This window comes from Euleptes europaea, chromosome 18 (genome assembly GCF_029931775.1).
Source record: "Euleptes europaea isolate rEulEur1 chromosome 18, rEulEur1.hap1, whole genome shotgun sequence".
In the NCBI taxonomy this organism is placed as follows: domain Eukaryota; kingdom Metazoa; phylum Chordata; class Lepidosauria; order Squamata; family Sphaerodactylidae; genus Euleptes; species Euleptes europaea.
The window spans coordinates 22,680,587-22,706,060 of NC_079329.1; the positions used below are offsets into that span (position 1 = coordinate 22,680,587).

The window sequence follows — 25,474 nt, forward strand, 5'->3', positions numbered from 1 at the left end:
AATACAAAAGGTCGTGTTAAAGGGGCTCTTAAACAATGGGAAGCAGGTATGCACTTTAATAAAACAAACAAACAAACAAAAAAACCACAGTGACATCTTGAATGACCGTTCAGCGTGAAGAAATAAAAAAATATGCGGGGCACTTCAGCCTGGAACCCGCTGCTTGGGGCCACCAAGCATAAATGGCCAGTGACATTTGAGTAAAGCAGTTCTCCGCATCTTGGTGGCCCAAGAAAATAGTCCATGCCACCCATACTTTGCCAATCGCATTTGAGGTAGATGAAACAAATTCTCATCCAGTCTTTTCTCTGGCTCCAGGTATTCTGCTGCCTTGTAGACGTTTCCTCCTTTGGAGGAAGGCTGGTCATTTGGCGGAAGACTGGAGTTCACACTTGAGGAAGAAGCCATGCCTGTGTTATCAGAAGATTCAGGTAAGGAGCCATTTGCTGTCTTAATCTGTCCCCAACCGACGCTGATGTCTTAGAAAACTGGGCTGTAAATTACAGCCGCGTTTGATCCATGGTTTTTTTGGGGGGGGGGAGAGGGGAGAGGTCTGGCTAGCGTTTGGAAAAAAACTACCCCAGAATGTGTTGAGTGAACGGTCACAGTGATCTTGCCATTAAAATGATGTATCTTCTATCCACAGCCTAAAGGCTGAGTCATATATTACAGGAATCACTCAGTGGCCACTTTCTGTGGCTTCCATTCCACATGTTCTGGTGATATTAGGATATTGTCGCCACATGGCATGGGGCAGAAGATTGGGTATTTCTGAGCAAATCAGAGGTTGGATGAGGGGAGCAGAAAAGAAGCCGCATGCTAGCTTGGCTCAACCTGTGTGATCCAGCTTCTCCCAGGTAGTTCTACATTCTTGTGTTACCAGTTGGGTTGCTGTATGCCTGGGGAGGGCCGGCAAACTCCCACCTCTGGGCTCCAAGCCACCCTGGGGCTGTCTGTTTCAGTGGCAGCAAAAATGGTGAGAGCAATGTCGTGCAAAGTTACATCCGGTTGCACCTGGAACTGATGTCACTCTAGGAATCCCCACATCTTTGGTTTTTACTATAGAGATTGGTGAAGTGGTAAAGTGGTAAAAGGCCCCTTGCGATGCATTTACACCCAGAAGTGCTGCTTGGCGATGCATTTTCACCCAGAAGTGCTGCTTGGCAACTCCCAACGGGCCTTTTACCACTCCCAAACATCCCTCTTGCGATGTGGCACTTCCGGGTGTAAACTAAAAGTGACGCGATTGCTTCGGCGTGGCCATGCCCGTGTGCAATCTTTGCCTCGCCTCTGCCCCAAAAACCTCCCGCCGGAGGAGAGGGGGGACCTGGCAACCCTAAGTTACAGCTGACCTATGGTGACCCCGTAGTGTTTTCAAGGCAAGAGACATTTGGAGGTTGTTTGCCATTGCCTGTCTCTGCATGGGCTGAGAGAGTTCTGAGAGAACTGTGACTGGCCCAAGGTCACCCAGCAGGGTTCATGTGGAGGAGTGGGGAATTTAACCCGGTTCTCCAGATTAAAGTCCGATGCTCTTAACTGCTATGACACGCTGGCCCCTGAACATAGCCCTCCTGCATCTTTGCGTAGGTTTGCATGAGACCCTGGCCCTCCTGACGTCGCAGCTGAGGCCTGACTCCAATCACAAGGAAGAAATGGTGTTCTTGAAGGACATCTTCAGCGAGAGAAGTCTTAGCTATTTAATGAAGGTAAATATTTTGTCTTGGCGTTGTTTGGTTGAACACATGAAGCTGCCTTATACTGAATCAGACCCTTGGTCCATTCAAGTCAGTATTGTCTACTCAGACCAGCAGCGGCTCTCCAGGGTCTCAGGCAAGGGTCTTCCACATCACCTACTTGCCTAGTCCCTTTTACTGGAGATGCCGGGGATTGAACCTGGGACACTCTGCAAGCCAAGCAGATGCTCTACCACTGAGCTATGGCACTTTCCCAGAAGATGCATTGAAAATAGGGTGGTTGGTGACATGAGCTCCTCTCCTTTCCCCCATGGACCTCCTCCCATTTGAGCAAGGCTTTAATGAGGACATTCAATTGTGTAGGGGCTCTGCTCTCAAAAAATGGAGGAAAAAGATCAAGCCCCATTGGGTATTAGATGGCTTTGACATTGACCAAGTCAAGGAGTTCTTTTATCTCGGTATTCTTTTTTCTTGTAACCTAAACTGGAATGTTCATCTAAAAGCGGTATTTAACAAAATTAAACCTGGGACTGGGGCTATTGTTAACTTTTTCCATACTAAAGGTGGAAAATATATTCCAGGGGCCATTCAAGTGTTTAACTTAAAAAATATCTCAATTATTCTTTTTGGTATTGCTGTCTGGATAATTGCTGTTAATGACGCCATAGATTGACCACTGCTTCAGTTTTTACCAAAATTGTTAAATGCCCCTCAGTGTGTTGCTTGCGTTACCCTTCGCTCTGAGTTTGGCCAAATGTCTCTCGAGGCTAGGGCATGGTTGTTTGCTTTTCAGCTACAACTTAAGTTTTTTTTAGCACTGGAGGGGTATCTAGTTTCTCGGAAGCATGACTCATATAGATCCTCACTGCAAAAAAATCTTTGATGAGAAATTGTCACTGATAGGCATCTTATGGGATATGATATCAGATCTTGGAAAAACAGAAGCTTTCATTATAATACAAAAGCTTATCAAAGAGGTTGATTATACAATACAAGTATTTAATAGGGCAATTAGATTTAATCAGAAACTAAAACCTAAAAGAACATATAGCACCAGTGTATGATCATCAGAAGGTATATTATTCGATTGGGTGTATGATAGATTAATTTGTCTTTGAGATGTGTAAAGTTCTTATTGACTGAACTTCCCTTTTTCCTTTCCCAATTCCCTTTTTATTTCTGTACCCTAAAAAATTATTAATAAAAATATCTTTTAAAAAAAGAGGTTCATTATGATAGAACATCTTTCCGTGCGGATCGCGTTTGCTCATCTCAGTTTTTCGGAATACCACCACCATATGGCTTGCCTGCCTATATTTATTACTTGACAGTCCCTCGTCTCTCTAGAGCCTTCTTTCTAGCCAGATCAAATGCCAACTCTTCTATGGTAATGCAAGGCAGAATTTTGAATTTACCATATTCTGAATTTACCATATTGTCCCTGTGCTTCTGGCTCTATCGACTTATTAGCTCATGTGCTCTTGGAATGCCGTTTCTATGAGAATCTTAGATCATGATAGATTTCTCCTCTTTTAATACATAAATCCAGTGCTTCTGTGTCTGATATAATACCTTTTTTATTAAGTGATAGGGATCCCAAGGCTACATTGGCAGTGGCAAGATTGATCTCAGTCCTTATATCCCTCAAACATCAGATTTAAAACTACGTTGCTAAAGATCAATGGATCAAGGAGCTTCTAAGGGGTAAAGGAAAGGAAAGAGATCAAGCTCACTGAACCTCGAGGTGGTTAAATGTCTGCAGGAACGACCCCCCACTCACACAGGTGTGTGGTGAAGCGGAGGATCGTATGGTGCCCCCCCTTACTGTATCAGCGCTGGCTCCCGGCCAATGATGAAGTGGGGCTGGGAAACTACAGTCAGGTTCCCTAAATCTGGGACCGGCAGGGCTTCGGAGGTAGAGAACAAATCTTATGAACCAGGCTTCTTGTTTGAAGAACGTTAAGTTCAGACCCAGAGCCCGCGCAGGGGAAGCGAAAGAGATTAAAATGCCGTTTGGGCCGTGGAGCGCAAAGCCCTCGCGTGCAAGAATAATCGAGGCAGAACCGTGCAGCCGAACAAGGTTCTTTGCTGAGATCTTGGAGGGTGACAGAAAAGAACGCTGGAATATATGCATGCATTTGCGTGGGTGACTTTTGAGAGCGGCGTTTTCTTCTTCTTGGCAGTCTGGTCGGCAGAGCGCTTGACGGAGCATGAAAGTCCTGCCTTCAGTTAATACCCAAACAACTCAACAAAATTGCTTTCGGAAGGAATTGATAGTCTGAAAGAAATGTTTGCGCAGCCTCTTTGAAACACTGTATGTAAAAAGTAGGTTGAGGAGGGGCTGAATTCTGCTACGAACACAACGAAAGATTTGTGTGGTGTAAGTGTCATTTCTAGAATGCCGCCAATGTAGCTGGAACTGTACAAAACACAAACGACTCCTCTGCCTTTTATTTTATTTTATTTATTTTTCATACTTCTAGCCTGCCCTCTCCCAGCCAGGCCGGGCGGGTTAGAACATTAAATTTTTTACAATATAACAGTAAAACAATAAAATATATAAAACCATAAAACAGCTCCAATTAATTTAAAAGATGGTCGCCATATATAAGTGCTCACTGCAGCAGATGATGCCACCCATAAACAATAACTCATAACTGGTTCGGCTATCCACCCTCAGAATAGATCGTAAACTAAAACAAGGGGATGAGGAGTAATTTTTGATAATTTTTTTTTAAATAACGGTATTTGGTTTTATTGATGTTTTAATTTGGATTTGGAATTGGTTTGAATTGTAACTCCGCTGCAAGACACATCTGGTCGAGAGGCTGGGTATAAATAAAGGACCCTGCTCAGGGGCCTCCTTCTTTACGTTTGGTAGAGAAGACCAGCTGAGGGGAGAAGTCAAGGATTGACCCCCAACTACTAGAAAAAGCAAGTCTGGTGGGAGTGTGTCCCATTTTGCATTGGGATGGCTGAATAAGGAGCCATGAGAGTTGTAGTCAAGATGAAGCTGAGCTGATGCTATCCACCAGTTCAAGAGCTGGAGATTGACCTCCCCCATCTGCCCCCGAGGTTGCCTCTGTGTGGTGTAGTGGTTAAGAGTGGTGGACTCTAATCTGGGGAACTGGGTTTGATTCCTCACTCTTCCATATGAGCAGCGGACTCTAATCTGGTAAACCGGGTTGGTTTCCCCACTCCTCCACATGAAGCCAGCTGGATCACCTTGGGCTAGTCATAGTTCTGTCTGAACTTTCTCAGCCCCACCTACCCCACAAGGTGTCTCTTGTGGGGAGAGGAGGAAGTAGAAGAAGAAGAGTTGGTTTTTATTATGCCGATTTTCTCTACTTTTTAAGGACAATCAAACTGGCTTACGATTTCCTTTCATTCCTCTCCTATTATCTTAGGTGCTGTGGAACATAGGCAGAATAATGCTGCTGCTGTTGTCTTGTTTGTGGGCTTCCTAGAGGCACCTGGTTGGCCACTGTGTGAACAGACTGCTGGACTTGAAGGACCTTGGTCTTATTATATTCTTATTATTCCCTCTCTTATCTGTTCCAGATTCATGAAAAGCTGTGCCATTATGAAAGGCAGAGTCCGGTCCCTGTTCTGCACAGTGCATCGGCTCTAGCTGAAGATGTAAGTTTGATAAGCTGTCGTTTGATAAGCGTGTATGTGCAAGCGTATTCAACTTGGGCAGTACTCTTTCTGTAGTAGTTTCGGCTGCTCTTTTTAAAAACAGGTATTGAGAATCCCCTAATAATCTCTGCTTACAGAAGCCTGCTCCATTTGTCTGGCCAAGAAATAGAACCCAGAATGGGGCAGTGCAGAAGAAAAGGTGGGCCCGCATAGGCTGGATTCTCAGTCTGATTCCTGAGGTCAATAGAAAAAACGAAAAGGGAAAAAACTCAACCTAAGCTACACAAAGAATTAAAAGTTGAGCTAATATTATACAAATTGTTATTACAATTTATTATAGAGTGTATACACATTAAAAACTCTAGGCCCAAAACATATAGGCTTCAAATTAAAATGTCTAAATACCCAACAGTGTCGATGATCTGTAATAAATGCAAATGACCAATATAAAACCATACGCGTTTCGGCCCGTTTGGCCTTCTTCAGTGGACATGTACACATTCATACATATTTTCACAAACACATCCAAAAATACATTAAAAGTATGTTGAAAAGTAACCACCTTGTAAATTGTGTGGCCTGTTGTCAATTGTATCAAAATATGTTATTTTCACCATTTAAAATTGGCACACACACAAAGGTTCTTACAGTATTTTTACAATGTCCTGTGGATGTGTAAATCATCAAACAGTGATACAACGTATTGGCCCCCACTCTGGGGTTTCCAAATGCACCTCCTGATTTTCTCCAGAATAAATGGACACGTGCCATTCGTTCCTCTGCTGTAGTGGGGGGCAATACCTACTCTTCACTCTTGTCAACAGTGGGTCTTGGTGTTAATAGCCAGGTATTGTGGGAGGGAGCGATTTATGCCTCTACGCAGAGATGCATCACACACCACTGATCCTAAAGAAGAACATTTTGCTAATCTGTGGCCAACTGTGAGAGATTCAAAACAGATAAAAGGAAGTATTTTTTCACACAACACATAGTTTAATTGTGGAACTCCCTGCCCCAGGATGTGGTGATGGCTGTCAGCTTGGAGGGCTTTAAGAGGGGAGGGACATATTCATGGAGGAGAGGGGTATTCATGGCTATTAGTTAGAATGGATACTAGTCGTGCTGCATACCTAGTCTCTCTAGTATCAGAGGAGCATGCCTATTTTGGGTGTGGTGGAACACAGGCAGGATGGTGCTGCTGCACTCGTCTTGTTTGGGGGCTTCCTAGAGGCCCCTGGTTGGCCACTGTGTGAACAGACTGCTGGACTTGATGGGCCTTGGTCTGATCCAGCATGGCCTTTCTTATGTTCTTATGTTCTAACTTTCCATCTCTGTCTTACACTAGCATGATTAAGGACAAAACAGTAAAATGCTGGGAAATCCATGAATTGGTCTCCTGGGTATTTTTATTGGTAAATAGCAGCTGTTCCCCACTTCCTTATCAATTTTGACTGGGGCTGTGGACCTGGGGGAGTGTTATCCCTTTCCGTTTGCACTGTTTCTCTGAGAACCAGTGTGGTGAAGTGGCTAGAGTGTTGGATTAGGATCTGGGAGACCCAGGTTCGAATCCCCACTCTGCCACGGAAGCTTGCTGGGTGACCTTGGGCCAATCACACACTCTCAGCCTAACATATCTCGCTTGTTGTAAAAGGACATGATGGGGATAATGTCATGGACGAGCAATGTTACTTTTGGTTGCCACGCATAGAACACTGTAGGAATTTCATCAGTGTCTATGGTCTCTACCATAGAGATTGGGATAATTCCTGCAGTATTGCTCACACGGTGATGTCACTTCTGGGTGATCACCAGGAAATGACAAAGGGGGAAGAGTGAATGTCCCCTCTTCCCCAGCATCGTGACCTCAGTCTATACTGGTCAGATCCAGCATGGTGTAGTGGTTAAAAGCAGTGGGCTCTAACCTGGAGAACCAGGTTTGATTCCCCACTCCTCCACATGAGCGGCAGACTGGTGAACCGGGTTGGTTTTCCCACTCCTCCACATGAAGCCTGCTGGGTGATCTTGGGCTGAAGCTTATTCAGGTGATTCCCAGAAGCTGGTCTGGAAATTGGAGCCAACATACATGATCTGGGATACATGATATGGATAGAGAAGAAGAAGAGTAGTAGTAGTAGTAATAGTAGTAGTTGGTTTTTATATGCCAACTTTCTCCACCACTTAAGGAAGAATCAAGTTGGCTTACAATCATCTTCCCCTCCCCACAACAGACACCCTGTGAGGTAGGTGGGGCTGAGAGAGGTCCAAGAGAGCTGTGACTAGCCCAAGGTCACCCAGCTGGCTCATGTGTAGGAGTGGGGAAACAAATCCAGTTCACCAGATTAGCATCCGCCGCTCATGTGGAGGGAGGAGTGGGGAATCAAATCCGCTTCTCCAGACTAGAGTCCACCGCTCTTAACCACTACACCATACTGGTTAGGGAAACATAGACCAGACAATGCAAGCAGTCATTGCTTTCTCGCACACAGATGGATTTCTCTGTTATGTGTGTCCTTTTTGTTTTGTTTTTAAGGTGATAGAAGAATTGCAGACGGCGCCCATGAATAACGATGAAAAGGAGCTGCTTCAGCTGCTGTCCACACCACATCTCAGGGTAAAAGACTCTATGTTGGGTAGCTCAGGAATGGGGTGAGGGTAGGGTTGCCATCTTCCAGGTGGGGCCTGGAGATCTCCTGGAATGGCAGCTGATCTACAGGCTACACGGATAAGTTTCCCAGAACGTGTTCTGCTGCAGTGTCCCTTCTACGACGACATAAGATCACGGCATATTCTCCCCATATTGTCATCCTTTCCTGGGAGATCGGAAGAAGCCAAAGTTTCCCTTCTCTTAGCAGACTCCTCTCGGGAGATAACCTCTCAAGCAGCCAAATTTTGCCTCCAGTCTAGTGGGATTCGTAAACGGCTGATTGAAAATCTTTCCCCATAGACGATCTTTCCTCCTCTTCTTCAAATCATCCCTCCCAGAATCATCAACTTTCATTATTTTATTTTATTATTTTTAACCTAACTTTGATTTTTATTCAGAACTGATATTGTATTGAAATAAAACTTGGTTGATTGATAAGTTTCCCTGGAGAAAATGGTTGCTTTGGAGGGGCTTTTCTGTGGCGTTATACCTTTTTGAGGTCCCTCCTCTCCTCTCAGGAGATAACCTCTCAAGTAGCCAAAGGATGTGTCACTGGCCACCAAGACTAATTAATTCATGCCATCGTATTCCCTATTACTGTGTATGGATGTGAAAGCTGGACAGTGAAGAAAGCTGATAGGAAGAAAATAGATTCCTTTGAAATGTGGTGTTGGAGGAGAGGGTTACGGATTCCGTGGACTGCCAAAAAAACAAATCAGTGGGTTATAGATCAAATCAAGCCTGAACTGACCCTAGAAGCTAAAATGACTAAACTGAGGCTATCGTTTTTTGGTCACGTCATGAGACGACAAGAGTCACTGGAAAAGACAGTCATGCTAGGAAAAGTTGAGGGCAGCAGGAAAAGAGGAAGACCCAACAAGAGAGGGATGGACTCAATAAAGGAAGCCACAGCCTTCAATTTGCAAGATTTGAGCAAGGCTGTCAAAGATAGGACATTTTGGAGGACTTTCATGCATAGGGTCACCATGAGTCGGAAGCGACTTGACGGCATTTAACACACACCTCTCCCCGAACCCTGACCACCCAAGGCTCCACCCCAAAAATGCGAATTTCCTGACCTGGAGTTGGCAACCCTACCCTCACTGTTCTGTGATGCTTGATGGATGGGGAAACTGTTCTTGGGCATTTTATCAGTTCTAGCAATTCTTGGCTGTTGGTTAACCACCCATAAGACCTCCTGTTGGGCATCGGTGGCTACTTCCACATGGAAGATTTGCTACATCCTGGCTCTTGAACAGGAGCAGGGTTTTTTGGACTATCCTCATGATGCCAACCTCCTCTCCTTTATTGCATCTTCACAACAACCCCGTGAGGTTGGTTAGGCTGAGAGTATGTGACTGGCCCAGCAAGCTTGCAGGCCAGAGTGGGGATTTGAACCTGGGTTTCCCAGACCCTAATCCAGCACTGTAGCCACTGTAACGTCCTGGCCGCTGTGTCTGGGATTCTCTGATCAGACATTCTTTGCCAGATACAGGCTTCAGGGGGACCTATCTGTATAAGATCTTTGGTGCTAGGGAAATGTGTTTGTTCGTGTTAATTTAATTCTTATCTTGAGAAGAAGAAGAAGAGTTGGTTTTCATGTGCCTACTTTCTCTACCACTTAAGGAAAGATCACACCAGCTTACAATCACCTTCCCTCCCCCTCCCCACAACAGACACCCTGTGAGATAGGTGGGGCTGAGAGAGCTCGGAGAGAGCTGTGAGTAGCCCAATGTCAACCAGCAGGCTTCATGTGTAGGAATGGGGAAACCAACCCGGTTCACCAGATCACACTCCACCGCTCCATACCACTGCTCTTTACCACTACTCCATGCTATGCAGATGGCATTCTGCAATGCTCTGAAGCACACTCTTCTCCAGGAGGTGAGCAGAAGATGAGTAACGACATTTGGAAGAGGAGGAAGCAGGCTTACTATGCATCCCTACGTAGAATTACTCCAGTCCAAGTCCATCAAACCAGATAGGCTTAGACTAGAGTAACTCTCTTTAGGATTGCACTGTTTATTTCTCAGGTGCAAACCCCTGGCTTTCAGGGAGATGGGCTTTGAGCTGCTGAGTCTGGCGTTCTCCTCTGGACACCCCTTATCACTTAATTCCAGATATGTAGGAATAGTTGCAGCTCCCCTTTGGAAGTATGCTTGGCGGCAATTCCCTTAATACTTATTTCTTTTGCCTTTGAAACAGCTGGTTTCTCCCATAGCAGAGCTGCCGTTTGGGATTCCCCCCCCCCCCAACATTTAATTGGCCTTACCTAGTCATTTAAACCTATTGCTTTTCGTCCTGTGCTCAATGCATAATGCAAACAGCAGCTTCCCCTGCTAGCGGGAGTCTTTCATTTTCTCACTGCGGGGATAGAGGTCTTTAACTCTCTTTCCCTTTTAGGTTTGAATAGGTAGATAATGAACTGGGTTTTCAGAGTAGGGGTTTAATAACTTTTACTGAAAACCAGAAGATGGGAAGACAATGCTTGCAAATGGGTTCAAATTGTCGAGGTCTATAATAGATTCGGAGCGAATTGGAAATTCGGGTAGTGCAGAGGAGGGGCTGTTTAACAAATTATCCTTTCTTTGAGCAAGCTGATAAAAGTAATGGCAATTAAGATGCCGCCTAACAAAGAAATAAGCTTGTCTTTGGATCACGCACGCACGCACAATAAGAGATTGTGCATGCATGATATAAAAATGTGTGTGTTCATATAAAGTTAAATAATGCGTGAAATGTATTGTGTGTGTGTGTTAAGCTTACAATTTCGGCTCTGGGTGTGCGATCTTTTGCGGAGTTGCTCCAGCCTAAGCCCACTGATTTCAATGGGGTGAAGTGACTCTGCATAGGATTGCACTGTTAGCCTGCATCCTCAGGTAAAGCATCCTCTATCCATTTGCAGCCTTGACCTGGATGGCCCAGGCTAGCCTCAACTCATCAGATCTCAGAATCTAAGCCCTGGTTAGTACTTGGATGGGAGACCACCAAAGAAGTCTGGGGTTGCTACGCAGAGGCAGGCAATGGCAAACCACCTCTGAACTCCTCTTGCCTTGAAAACCCTGTGAGGTCTCCGTAAGTCAGCTGCGACTAGACGGCTGTGGCTCAGTGGTAGAGCATCTGCTTGGCATGCAGAAGGTCCCAGGTTCAATTCCCAGCATCTCCAGTTAAAGGGACTAAGCAAGTGGGTGATGTGAGAGACCTCTGCCAGAGACCCTGGAAAGCTGCTGCCGGTCTGAGTAGACAATACTGACTTCGATGGACCAGTGGTCTGATTCAGTATAAGGCAGCTTCATGTGTTCACTTTCTACCACCGAGCGTTTGTATTAGTTCACTTGTGTTCTTCGTTGCCCTTCTTTCTGTCTCTCTGTAAATTTTACCTTTTCTTCCATTCTGTTCCCTCTCTTCCCTTCCCTCTTTTCTGATCTGTGGAGATTTAGACCGGGAGAAGGAGGGACCCATCTTTGTATCGAATATAGGCCTCTGAACAGGGTCTTTTCGGTGCTGGCCCCTCAGCAAGGGCGCACACATTTTGGTTAGCCTTGCTCATCAAACAGGATTGGTTCTCATCAGGGGCCCTGCCCTTCTACCCAAGGGGAGGCGTTTCATAGTCCACTGAGCTTTGGAGATGCTGTGAGAACCTCTGAGACCCAGTGCAACTGTGGGAATGAGAGTTCTCCTGCCCTTCTCCCCAGCTCAGAGAGGCCGAGTGGGCAGTGGTTCATCCACATGGCATGGAGCCTTCTCGTTGGTGATTTCCGCTGCACATTAGCAGTTCATCTTCGTGTCCTCCTTGCAGTCCCACATGCAGTCCCAGCCTGAGCATGCAAAGTTCCCATATGTGCCTGCAAGGAGGACCACTCGATGAACAACAGTAAGCAACAGTATTTTTCCTGAGATTCTGTCCCCCCACCCCTTTCCCAAGCCTGAAAAAAAGGAGGAGAATCTCCTGGTTTTGCAGTAAGCTTTGGAATCATAGAATCATAGATAGCCAGCATGGTGTAGTGGTTAAGAGCAGTGGTTTGGAGCGGTGGACTCTGATCTGGAGAACCGGGTTTGATTCCCCACTCCTCCACATGAGCGGCAGAGGCTAATCTGGTGAACTGGTTTTGTTTCCCCACTCCTCCACATGAAGCCAGCTGGGTGACCTTGGGCTAGTCACAGCTCTCTCAGCCCCACCTACCTCACAGGGTGTCTGTTGTGGGGAAGGGAAGGTGATTGTAAGCCGGTTTGTTTCTGCCTTAAGTGGTAGAGCAAGTTGGCATATAAAAAACAACTCTTCTTCTTTTTCTTTCTTCTTCTTCATGCCATCAAGTCACTTCTTACTGATGGCGACCCTATGAATCAATATCCTCAAAAACGTCCTATTGTTAACAGGCTTTCTCAGGTTGTGCAAACTGAGGGCTGTTTTCTAGTTTAATATCACCCGAAATTGAATGGGACGTGGTGCTGAAGCATCACACCGAGGCTCAGTTTTATTATCAACTGTTAATAATGAAATTGTGGGATTCTATTGTGGTGGGTTCTCGTGCCTTTGCTGCCGCCACGCCGGTTCCTTTCCCATCAATATACATTTACTCATTCAGAAGTCAGTGTATCCCCCGAAGTGTGAAAAAAAAAATACTTCCTCCAGAAACTCCGCTTGCAGCTTCCTGGCTGGCTGCCAGCTTAGATCCATTGTATGAAATATTTAATGATACCAGGCAAGTGCGGCGGTGATGCGCTTTTTGGATTTATCTCCCGTCTAATTAAAAATGCACAGAATAAAAAGCATGGAAAGACAATTTCGGAGAAAAAAGGAAAGCCAGGATTCGGGTCCAGATTTAAGCATCACGCCCCCACACGTCTGAAGAAGAAGAGTTGGTTTTTATATGCTGACTTTCTCTACCACTTAAGGGAGACTCAAACCGCCTTACAATCCCCTTCCCTTCCCCTCTCCACCACAGGAACCCTGTGAGGTAGGTGGGGCTGAGAGAGCTGGGAGCTGTGACTAGCCCAAGGTCACCCGGCTGGCTTCATGGGGAGGAGTGGGGAACCAAATCCAGTTCACCAGATTAGCCTCTGCCGCTCATGTGGAGGAGGGGGGAATCAAACCCGGTTCTCCAGATCAGACTCCACCGCTCCAAACCATTGCTCTTAACAGTGGTTAAGAACATGCTTGCTCCCACGCTGCACGTCCGCAGAGCATGAGCGCCAGGAAGATAACTGCCAAGGGTCTTACGAAGAAGTAGTATGACCCAATATCCGCTTTGTTGTCATCCGCTGCTCCTAAAATTGGGTTGGCGGGGTTGGACTCATCTTGGGTGCCTGCCAAGCGATTGCAGTCCTTGTGCAGAACCGGCATGAGGTTCTGCTGTATTAAATGTAAGAGATTCTCCTGCAAAAGAGGATTGGGGACTCCATTCACAGATGGGATGGCGCTTGCCTCTAAATCCTGGGATTGCTCACATGGGTAACCCCTAGGAAGTAAGCCCTGTCTTTGTCTGGAGTCATCTGTTATTCCTGTGGCATAAGAACATAAGAAAGGCCATGCTGGATCAGACCAAGCCCATCAAGTCCAGCAGCCTGTTCATACAGGGGCCAATCGGGTGTCTCTAGGAAGCCCACAAGCCAGACGACTGCAGCGGCATCCTGCCTGTGTTCCACAGCACCTAATATAATAGGCATGCTCCTCTGGTCCTTCAGAGAATAGGTATGCATCATGACTAGTATCCATTCTGACTAGTAGCCATGGATAGCCCTCTCTTCCATGAACATGTCCACTCCCCTCTTAAAGCCTTTCAAGTTGGCAGCCATCACCACATCCTGGGGCAGGGAGTTCCACAATTTAATTATGCGTTGTGTGAAGGAATACTTCCTTTTATCAGTTTCGAAGCTTCTGATTGGCTATTGGAGATTTGATTGGCTATGCAGATGTTGCTTTGGCAGCAGCTGCTGCCGCAGCACAAGGATCTAAACTGTTACTGATGTTGAACGGTGACAATCATTTTGTGGTTGGCTCCGCCTCCTACAGCAGCCATTTTGTTTCTGCGCCCACTATGCCGTATCAAAATTCCAAATGTGCCCGCAGGCTCAAAAACTTGGGGACCTCTGATGTAGTGGTTAGAGTGTTAGATTAAGTTGAGGGGATCTGGGTTCAGATTATGTCTCAACAGAAAATCTTCCTCAGTGATGTGGGCTCTCTATCTCAGCCTAAACTACCTCAGAAGGTTGTTGCGAGTATAAAAAAGGAGGAGGAAGAGGAAGAACCGCGTATAACATCTCGGAGCAGGACAAAAATATGTGAAAAAGTCCTTTCCTGTTTCATCTTTCACATTACTCTTTTCTCTCTCTTCCCCGCTCTTCCAACTCCCAAGGCGATGCTTGTTGTACACGACACGGTTGCCCAGAAGAATTTTGACCCTGTCCTTCCTCCTTTGCCGGACAACTTTGATGAAGATTTTGATGAGGAATCGGTGAAAATAGTTCGTCTGGTGAAGAATAAAGAGCCCTTGGTACGTATGCTTATCTGTCCGAGCAGCATTTCTCAAAAGCCGTGAGGAAATCAGGAGCTGAAGAGAACGGGCTGTTCTGTGAAGATTTGAAGGCAGTTGAGGAACGAGAGAAGGTGAAATGAAAAAATGGAGAGGGAAGTCCTAGGGAGCTGATAGCTGCAGGCTCTGCTTCTCAAAGTTTATTTATTTATTTAAGGGATTTATATGCCACTTCTCCAAGTAGAAAAAAGAATACATAACATCATAATGTAGAATCCAACCAGTGTTTCTTCTAGTGTAAAAGGAGTGAGGGGTCTCTTTTGACCACCCATAAAGGGTATGTTGGAGGTCATGGGTTCCTAAGTATATCAAAGCTGTGTGGAATGTAAGGGCGGGAATTGGGGAAGACTGAGTAAAAAAGCTGGCTGGATCCAACCCGTAGGAACAGCAAGATAAATTATGAATATTAAATCAAGCCGGTTGGCAACCCAAGCACACAGCAACCCACAGAACAGGATTTTTTTCCCAAGATGGAACATCTGATATTAGAACTTGATTTTCAGGGATGACTAGAGGTTCTGGTACTACTGCTGCTAAAACTGGCAGGAATTTTCCTTCCTTCAGATGGTTGCATTGATCCAGATAATGGGAGCAAACATCTCTTTGGAACTAAATGGAACACTGATGAATGTATTAAATGCAGATGCAATCCTAGATTACGTTCATGTTGTACCAGAAATGGTGGTATTGTAGCTGTCCCAGGATACAAAACAGTTATTGATCCAAGAACATGTATATACGAATTCTGTAAGCCAATGAGCCTTCAAAACCATGTTTCTAAGCTTTAACGAACTATTCACGTTGGTGAACTTGAATAAATACTCGCCTGTCCTGCTTAAAAATAATAATAATATATATGCGTGTGTGTAAAGTGTCTTCAAGTCGCAGCCGACTTATGGCGACCCCTTTTGGGGTTTTCATGGCAAGAGACTAACAGAGGTGGTTTGCCAGTGCCTTCCTCTGCACAGCAACCCTGGCCTTCCTTGGTGGTATATATTACTGCATGCTCAGCATAAACAGTTTAAAACAACTATTGAGGAGCTTGACAATATCCATAAAAGAATCCTCAAGCTAGAACATAAGAAAGGCCCTGCTGGATCAGACCAAGGCCCATCAAGTCCAGCAGTCTGTTCACACAGTGGCCAACCAGGTGCCTCTAGGAAGCCACAAACAAGACGACTGCAGCAGCACCATCCTGCCTGTTTTCCACTGCACCCAATATAATAGGCATGCTCCTCTGATACTAGAGAGAATAGGTATGCAGCACAACTAGTATCCATTCTAACTAAGAGCCATGAATACCCCTTTCCTCCATGAATATGTCCACTCCCCTCTTAAAGCCCTCCAAACTAGAAGCAGGGCCCGCTTCTAAAATTATTGGACCTGGGAGAGAATCTTGATCTGTTGTATCCTGACCTGGTGTTTGAGGACTACATCTTGCAAGGGGAGAGGCAGTAGGTGTGGGCTATGACAATAATGTCACCCGAAAGCAGGCCGTGTCGGGGTACAGAAATGGGGGGGATAGTGGTGTTACATATGTTAACTGCAGCTTGAATGGTCTTTGCTAGGCAGTGGAACCAGAAAGCTGCCCCTAAAATACATGATTGGTTGTCAAAAATAAAAGAGGTGTACATTTTAGTGAAGCTAACAGAGCCAGCATGGTGGTGTGGTTAAGAGCGGTGGTTTGGAGTGGTGGACTCTGATCTAGAGGACTAGGTTTGATTCCCCACTCCTCCACATGAGTGGTGGAGGCTAATCTGGTGAACCGGGTTGGTTTCCCCACTCCTCCACACGAAGCCAGCTGGGTGACCTTGGGCCAGTCACAGTTCTGTTAGAGCTCTCTCAGCCCCACCTACCTCACAGGGTGTCTGTTGTGGAGAGGGGAAGGGAAGGCAATCATAAGCTGGTTTGAGTCTCCCTTAAGTGGTAGAGAAAGTCGGCATATAAAAACCAACTCTTCTTCTTACCAAAAAAGTAATGATATTAATAATGTAGACCTGTTATGGACAAGAACCATTCAAAGAATGGAAATGTCCATTTTATAATAATATATAGACATTGGTGAATGTCTCTTCTCCATTCCAGGGTGCAACCATTCGGCGGGATGAGCACACCGGTGCTGTCATTGTGGCACGGATCATGAGGGGCGGGGCCGCAGATCGCAGTGGTACGTTTCTTCCCCGATACATTTTCTTTGTGGCAAACAACTCTGAAATGTTCACTTTGTTCATACTGATAACCTGCCGTTGTTGTGTGTGGTTGAGTGAATGTGTTAAATGCGTCAAGTCTCTTCCAACTTACAGCGACCCTATGAATGAATGAACTCCAAAAGTCCTATCGTGAACAGCCTTGCTCATGTCTTGAAGACTGAGGGCCATGGCTTCTTTTATAGAGTCAATCAATCTCATGTTGGATCTTCCTCTTTTCCTGCTACCTTCAACTTTTCCTAGCATTATTGTCTTTTCCAGTGACTCTTTTCTTCTCATAATGTGACCAAAGTACAAAAGCCTCAGTTTGGTCATTAACTTTCTAGGGACAGTTCAGGCTTTATTTGAGCTAGAACCCGCTTAATTATCTTTTCGGCAGTCCATGGTATCCATAAAAGTCTCCTCCAGCACTACATTTCAGATTGGAAAGGGGTATGGGATTACATATGTGTTTGGGGTTATGGCATGTCAACACTGACGGACCTATTAGTTCTCCCCTAAAACACTTTAGCCCTGACTTGGATGGCCCAGGCTAGCCTGATCTGGCCAGATCTCAGAAGCTAAGCAGGGTCAGCCCTGGTTAGTATTTGGATGGGAGACCACCAAGGAATACCAGGGTTGCTGTGCAGAGGAAGGCACTGGCAAACCACCTCTGTTAGTCTCTTGCCTTGAAAACCCCATAAGGGGTCTCCAGAAGTCGGCTGCGACTTGACGGCACTTTACACACACACACAAAACACTTTAAACCAATGTAAGTGGTTGTGTTGTATTATATTGTGTTGTGTATGGTATGTATTGTTGGTTTATTGCTTAACAAATAGTGTGAGGAAATAAAAACATATTAAAAAATAAAATAAAATGCAGATATCATTTAATATATTTTCCTTCCTCCCCCACCCCCAGGTCTTGTGCACGTAGGCGATGAGCTGCGTGAAGTGAATGGCGTTGTTGTACTTCACAAAAGGCCCGAGGAAATCAGCCAGATTTTGGTGGGTGCTATTTTCCCCCTCTACTTGTAAGATATCTATTTATCAATTGGCAGTTACCCCATTTTAAGCTGCTTTAAGTCCCCATTGGAGAGAAAGGCAGGGTATAAATGAAGTAAAATAAATCAATAAACACTGTGGTGGTGATACATGAATTGTAAGCTGCTCTCTCTTTGGGCCGAACCAGATGTGAAGTTCTGCAACTGGGTCTCCCAGTGGTTTACTGTTTCTTTTACAGGGCCTGAGTAAGATCAGAACCATAACTGGATGGGAGGGTGTAAAAGAGCAGATGGGCTAGTTTGGATCGGGTCATCTTTTTAGTCTGTTTCAGCCTATTCTTGCTGGTACCTCGTCCCATGTGGCTTTTGTCCATGCAGGTCCCATGATCTATAGCAGTGTTTCTCAACCTTTTCACCCTCGCGGAACCCTTGAAATAATATTCATGTCTCAGGGAACCCCTACATATGATTATGTATGATTAGCCTATTCATCACTATTTCTCGTGGAACCCGTAGTGATTTCTCGCAGAACCCTAGGGTTGCAGCCAACCCTGGTTGAGAAACGCTGATCTATAGTGTAGCCCTTTTGGGTTGTCAAAGTGTACCCCCTCCTCCCTTTTACACTAGCGGAAAATCTGGTTGGATCCAACCTTAACCAAGGAAGGACCGATGTGGTCCGATATTCATTCGCTGTCATTTTGCCTTAGTGCATTCTCCTAATTATGCTCAGCATTTTTTCTAAGGTTTTTCTCCTCGTCTCGAGAAGAGTCTTTTAATTGGGGAAGCGAGTCTCCTGTTTTCCCAGAGCCGCAGAGACCCACTTAGGGTGTCAACTTTGACACGGGGTTAATTATATAGTCACGAGGCCCACCTCTTCCGTGCCAAAGAGGAGATGACGTGCTCTGCAACTCCCACGCTGGGGACCTGAAAAAAGCCCTTGTTGACGCCGATGCAATTAACTTTGCCGTCACAAATGTTGCTTCCAAACGAGGCGAGTTGCGCAAAAATTTGCTCTGCAAGATTGTAGAGTAGCCAAGGGCACCTTAATCACTAGTGCTATCTTCCTGTTTAAAAAAAAAGGGGGGGGGAAATCGGGAGATACTGCAAAAAAGGAAGATATTTTAAGGGGAACATCATGGAATTTTAGTTCAGCTAAACAAAAGGAGATGGGGAGACTAGAGAGACAGGACCGGAACAGTTTGAGAAGATCTAGATGGTAGTGCTTTCTTCTTGAGTCAGAGTGTGAGGGGCCTTGTCTTGCCTGGCTTTCATTCCTCCAACTGGTGCAGGATTCAGCTCTGCCCTTCTTTATTCATGGGGTAGACTCTGGGGTACTAAAGATGGACGGGTCCACTCCGAGGGTTCCTGCCCTGCCCGCTAGGATCTTGAATGGGAGGCTGGGGGTGCTCTTCAGAGCTAGAGTATCTATAGTGAAGACCCTGGGGGCTCCCCTTCCCTCAAGGGGTTTTCATTTCTTTCTGAGGTTTCTTCTTCCATGTTGAGGCTTGGCTAGAACCGGTCTTGACCTCAGATCCTTTCATCCATGCCCTCAGTTTTCCATTAAAGGCCCTCAACCCTGCATTACAGGAGAAGTGTGGCAGTATGCATAAAAATACTCATCCATCTCTCCCCATTGTGTCTGTTTTGCTCCTGGTGGATTACCAATTGACCAATGGAGGAAATGTGACCAGACAAACTCGGTGACAGACAGCAAGTAATGTGCATGCTTGACGAGTTCTCGGAATGAAATGATTTTATCGGTATGAGGAATGGTGTGTTGATAAGAGAGTGCAGAGTTTAGGAAAGGAGACGTGGCCAGCAGAAGAGCAATTCACTGGCGAAGCAGTTTTGCAAAAGAAGAATTCCCCAAGGTCTTGCAACAAAGTTTTCCCATCAACGGTTCATCATTCTTGACTCACCCCCTTCCCCGCATGCAAAGTTAGGATTATAAATTCCTTGGGGAAGGAACTCTACCTTTTTGTTCATGCTGAAAGGATCATGTATTCTGATGGAGTGCTATATAAGAGAACGGTATTGTAGCTCAGTGGCTAACAGCCCAATCCTAAGTAGTGTTGTAGCTTTGCATGTCCGTTGAATTCAAGGGGATAAGTCTGTTTAAGATTGCGCTGTTAGAGTCTAAGCATCTAATCAAGAAATCCCCTAATTCAAATCCTGCCCCCCCAGTCTCAGCTGGAATCTGTAACATGGGGGGGGGGGAGATAGTAATGCTGACCTTTGTCACTGGGAAAGGCAGTGTACTATAGTGGTTAGAGTGTTTGACTAGAAACTGGAGCATTTGGGTTCAGAACTCTGCTCCACCATAAAGCTTACCAAATGACCCTGAGCCAGTCACAATACCCACTTTCAGTTGTTATATTTTTGGCCGTCCTACAATGTGTACCGGGAGAGTGTACTACCTACGATCCTCTTGATAAATGCAGTCATCAATCTTTTGTGTGGGTAGGGCAATGTACATATTTTCAAGCTTCAGTGTGTGCAAACGCGTACCTGCATAAACATGGGTTTCTAATCTTGCGTACCATAGCTGAAAATATGCATAATGGTAGAAAGTGCCCTTAAGTCACAGCTGACTTATGGTGACACTGTAGGGTTTTCAAGGTAAGAAGGTGGCTTGCCATTGCCTGCCTCTGCGTAGCAACCCTGGACTTCCTTGGTGGTCTCCCATCCAAATACTAACCAGGGCCGACCCTGCTTAGCGTCCGAGATCAGACAAGATCGGGCTAGCCTGGGCTATCCACTCTCCGCACAAAATGGTAACTACGTGTATCAAGAAATAGAATAAAAAGAGTCGGTTTTTATATGCTGATTTTGTCTACCTTTTAAGGAGAGTCAAACCAGCCTACCATCTCCTTCCCTCCCTCTCCCCACAACAGATACCTTGGAAGGTAGGTGAGGCTGAGAGAGCTTTAAGAGAACTGTGACTAGCCCAAAGTCACCCAGCTAGCTTCATGTAGAGGAGTGGGGAAACCAACCTTGTTCACCAGATTAGAGTCTGCCACTCATGTGGAGGAGTAGTGGGGAATCGAACCCGGTTCTCCAGATTAGAGTCCACTGCTCTTAACCACTACACCACGCTGGCTCTCAAAAGGTATGAAGGTGTCTCGTAGCCCAAGGTGGCTCTCCACAGCCCCTTTCACCTCCCAGCTCTGCTAGGGCTCAGACCAAATTTACACCCGTGTCACTTAAAATGACATACATCTGTTGGCATGCAGATAATTGATGGTGGTGGAAAGTGTCATAAAGTTGCGGCCAACTTATGATAACCCCCGTAGGGTTTTCAAGGCAAGAGACATCCAAATACTAACCAGGGCTGACCCTACCTCACTTCTGAGACGTGACGAGATCGAAGTAGCCTGGGCCATCTCCTGTCCACACGAAACGGTGACCGCATGTATCAAGAGGATTGTGTAAAACTCAGACCCCTGGAGCCAGTGTGGCATGGTGGTTAAGAGCGGCGGACTCTAATCTGGAGAACTGGGTTTGATTCCTCACTCCTCCACTTGAAGCCTGCTGGGTGACCTTGGGTCCAGTCACAGTTCTCTCTGAACTCTCTCAGCCCATGTGGAAGCAGGCAATGGCAAACCACCTCCGAACGTCTCTTGTCTTGAAAACCCTGCGGGGTCGCCATAAGTCGGCTGTGACTTGAGGGCACATTCACACACTCCTGGCACGCAAGGAGTTAGGAGTGCCCAAAATATAGCGACTGAAAAAGGCTAATCTCTTAGCCTAACGTACCTCATAGGGTTGTTGTGAAGATAAAATGGAGGAAGGGAGAGCCCTGTATTTGCTCTGAGCTCTTGGAAGAAAGGAGGGATTAAAAATGTAAGAGATGTATTATGGAGCTGCAGTAAAGTTTATGTGTGTGTTAAGTGCTGTCAAGTCGCTTCCGACTCATGGCGACCCTATGCATGAAGTCCTCCAAAATGTCCTATCTTTGACAGCCTTGCTCAGGTCTTGCAAATTGAAGGCTGTGGCTTCCTTTATTGAGTCCATCCATCTCTTGTTGGGTCTTCCTCTTTTCCTGCTGCCGTCAACTCTTCCTAGCATGACTGTCTTTTCTAGTGACTCTTGTCGTCTCATGACGTGACCAAAATCCGACAGCCTCAGTTTAGTCATTTTAGCTTCTAGGGTCAGTTCAGGCTTGATTTGATCTATAACCCACTGGTTTGTTTTTTTGGCAGTCCACGGTATCTGTAACACTCTCCTGCAACACCACACTTCAAAGGAATCTACTTTCTTCCTATCAGCTTTCTTCATTGTCCAGCTTTCACACCCACACATAGTAATAGGGAATACGATGGCACGAATTCATCTAGTCTTGGCGGCCAGTGACACATCCTTACACTCCAAAATCTTTTCTAGCTCCTTCATGGCTGCCCTTCCTAGTCTCAATCTCCTTCTGATTGTAAAAGTTTACGACAAGATAATGTACATGAAGCGCTTTGAGCCCTCTTAAGCGCTACGCAAACACACAGTATTGTCGCTACTGTATAATTGTGACATGCCCCAGACCCAATTGAGTATTTTTATTATCACGGTTCTATCGTTGATGTACATGATGCTTTATAAAAAATTGAGATATTCCTCAGAGCGCTTGTCGCTTCATGATTAGAAAAAATGAGCCTCTTGTCTTTTTGGGGAGGGTAGCATCTTTTCATCTTCCCCAGCGTGGCTCAGAAACGAGAAACCAAGCGAAGGAATCCTTTGATGGGCCAATTAATGTTTCGAATGTGGGTGGTTGCGTTCCCTGGCCTCACAAAATCCGTATTTAGGCCGCAGAAAGGAGAAGGAAAACACTTCTCCCAGCCGTGGCAGCTTTCACAACAGGGGTACCCAGAAGTCGGCATTCAGGGACTTGCAGGTAAGTTCGGCTTTGCTTGAGGGATTCAGGCTACCAAAAAAGAAAAAAAAGAACCATCTCAGTTCAGTTTCACTGCCAGCGGCGGCATCTGTCTATTTAGTAAACTCTGACAATGTGCTGTAAGTGGTATGGTATTTGTTCTTGAATGCTTAAAGTATTAAGCGGGGGGGGGGGGAGGAAATGCTGCTCTAGGGACAAAAGCGGCGAATGAAAAATAGCGATTGCTTTTTGCAACAGAGCAACCACGTGGGAGGCGAGCTCCTAACTGGCAATGCCGTTTGTGTAGCTCTCTTGCAGACACGTCGGCCCCAGCCCCCAGTTCTTCGCCAAGAACTGTTTAGCCTGGAAAGAAGGCGGCTAAGGGGAGACATGATAGAGGTCTATAAAATTATGGATGGTATGGAGAGAGTGGACAGGGAGACGCTTTTCTCCCTCTCTCGTAATGCTAGAACGCGGGGGCTGGAGGGTGAGAGATTCAAAACTGATGAAAGGAAACATTTCTTTACACAACGCATAGTTCAGATGTGGAACTCCCTGCCCCAGGATGTGATGGTTGCCAACTTGGAAGGCTTTAAGAGGGGAGTGGACATGTTCATGGAAGAGAGGAGTATTCATGGCTACTAGTCAAAATGGATACTAGTCATGATGCATACCTCTTCTCTCCAGGATCAGAGGAACATGCTGAATATAATAGGTGCTGTGAAACAGAGGCAGGATGGTGCTGCTGCCATCGTTTGTTAGCTTCCTAGAGGCACCTGGTTGGCCACTATGTGAACAGACTGCTGGACTTGATGGGCCTTGGTCTGATCCAGCATGGCTTTTCTTATGTTCTTAAGAGCTGGTTTCTGCAGTGTTTGTGTTATTACTCAAATCCTGGAAATGTCCATACCCTGGAGTATTTGCATTTTTTTTCTGCTTTGGCTAACCATAAGGAGGGTGGGACCATGCAAAATGCTGGCACCTTTATCCAGGAGTCCTTAACCTGGTGCCTGTGGGCGCCATGACACCCGCAGACACCTTTTCTCGTGCCCGGCAAGTGTTTTTTGGAAGTGGGTGTGGCCAGGTAGACTTCTGCCCAGCAAGACTTCTGATTGACTATTGGAGATTTTTTTTTTAAAAAAAGTCTTCATTTAAGAAAGAAAATACATTTCTTTATAACATGATAAAAAACTAGAAATACACAGAAATATATATTACAATAATACCAGCAGCTTGAACTGATATGGAAAAGTGGTAGATGTAATTGAAATGCCATTGGAGAAAAGAAAGGCACATTCTCAGTTGTCTACTTAACCGGTACCAATTATAGCATTAGATTTGATTGGCGGTGCAGATTTTTTAAAAAATGTTGCTTTGGCAGCAGTTGCCACCACAGCACAAGGATGCTGTGTTACTGAAGTTAAGATTTGGCAATCGTTTTGTGGCTGGCTCCGCCTCCTGCAGCAGCCATTTTGTGGCAGCCATTCTGTTGCTGCGCTCGCCGTGTTGTGCCAGAATTCCAAGTGTGCCTGCAGGCTCAAAAAGGTTGGGGATTCCTGCCTTTATCGCTGGAAATACATTGCTTATTTATTTTATTATCATGTAAAAAGGTAAAGGTAAAGGTCCCCTGTGCAAGCACCCATGGGGTGGCGTCACATCCTGATGTTTACTAGGCAGACTTTGTTTGCGGGATGGTTTGCCAGTGCCTTCCCCAGTCATCTTTCCTTTACCCCCAGCAAGCTGGGTCCTCATTTTACTGACCTCTGAAGGATGGAAGGCTGAGTCAACCTTAAGCCGGCTACCTGAAAACAACTTCCGTTGGGATCAAATGTATAATTAAATTGTGGAATTCACTGCCCGTGGGTGTAGTGATAACCAGGACCCTAGATAGCTTTAAGTTCTGATCTGGATAGTCCAGGGTAGTCCAATCTCATCAGATCTTATAAGCTAAGCAGGGTTGGCCATAGTTAGTATTAGGATCTTGTTGTAAATTGTAATAGGGTGGTGGGTTCCTTCCTTCTTCCCTCCTTCCCTCCTTCCCTCCTTCCCTCCCTCCTTCCTTCTTCCTTCCTTCCTTCCTTCCTTCCTTCCTTCCTTCCTTCCTTCCTTCCTTCCTTCCTTCCTTCCTTCCTTCCTTCCTTCCTTCCTTCCTTCCTTCCTTCCTTCCTTCCTTCCTTCCTTCCTTCCTTCCTTCCTTCCTTCCTTCCTTCCTTCCCTTCTGGAAGACAGCCCCGTAACCTTTTGTACAAGCAGAACAAATTTGATTTCACTTTTGTTTGCATGTTATTCCAGCACTCGATCGAAAAGGGCCCTTCCACACGCAGAAAGGCACTATGGATTGAGGCTGCCGCTCAATGAGAGAGCATCTGTTTTGCATGGAGAAAGTCCCAGGTTCAATCCCCACCATCCCCTGTTCAAGAAATTGACTAGCAGTTGATGTGAAAGACCTCTGTCTGAGACCCCGGAGCACTAGTCAGTAGATAGTACTGAGGTTGATAGACCTTTGGTCTGGTAAAAGGCATCTTGATATGTTTCTGTGGTTCAACCCACTGTTGGTTACCTTTGGCATCTCTGTGCTCAGTTTGTGCACAAAGTTTTGGTCTTTTTGCTATTGATTTCCACAGAATGTCGACTCATTCAGCTCCCCTTCCCTCCATTTTCTTCTGCCATTCCTCTGAGCACATCAGCCTATGTGAGATCTGGAACGTCGGAAGGTTTTATATTCTTATCATAACTGAGCCAAACGGGGTTTCTTTGTGCAGATGCAGCCTTCTTTTCCACCCACATACACAACACATGCGCACACGCAAACCCCCTCCATGTTCTTTCTCTCAGGCTCAGTCCCAGGGATCGATAATGCTGAAAATAATTCCAGCCATCAAGGAAGAAGATCGCCTGAAGGAAAGCAAGG

At 45.7% G+C, this 25,474-nt stretch overlaps 1 protein-coding gene across 1 annotated transcript in view; it reads left to right on the plus strand.

Annotated features, from left to right (window-relative positions):
* Positions 1-397: 397 nt before the first annotated feature.
* Positions 398-25,474, plus strand: part of MPP3 (MAGUK p55 scaffold protein 3) — a 66,567-nt gene continuing 41,490 nt past the window's right edge. The window contains exons 1-8 of the mRNA XM_056863373.1: positions 398-431; positions 1,588-1,706; positions 5,256-5,333; positions 7,864-7,944; positions 14,334-14,471; positions 16,596-16,677; positions 17,621-17,706; positions 25,399-25,473. Of these exons, the coding sequence (XP_056719351.1) occupies positions 407-431; positions 1,588-1,706; positions 5,256-5,333; positions 7,864-7,944; positions 14,334-14,471; positions 16,596-16,677; positions 17,621-17,706; positions 25,399-25,473 (684 nt within the window). The 5' untranslated portion in view covers positions 398-406. The remainder of the gene's footprint in view (positions 432-1,587; positions 1,707-5,255; positions 5,334-7,863; positions 7,945-14,333; positions 14,472-16,595; positions 16,678-17,620; positions 17,707-25,398; position 25,474) is intronic.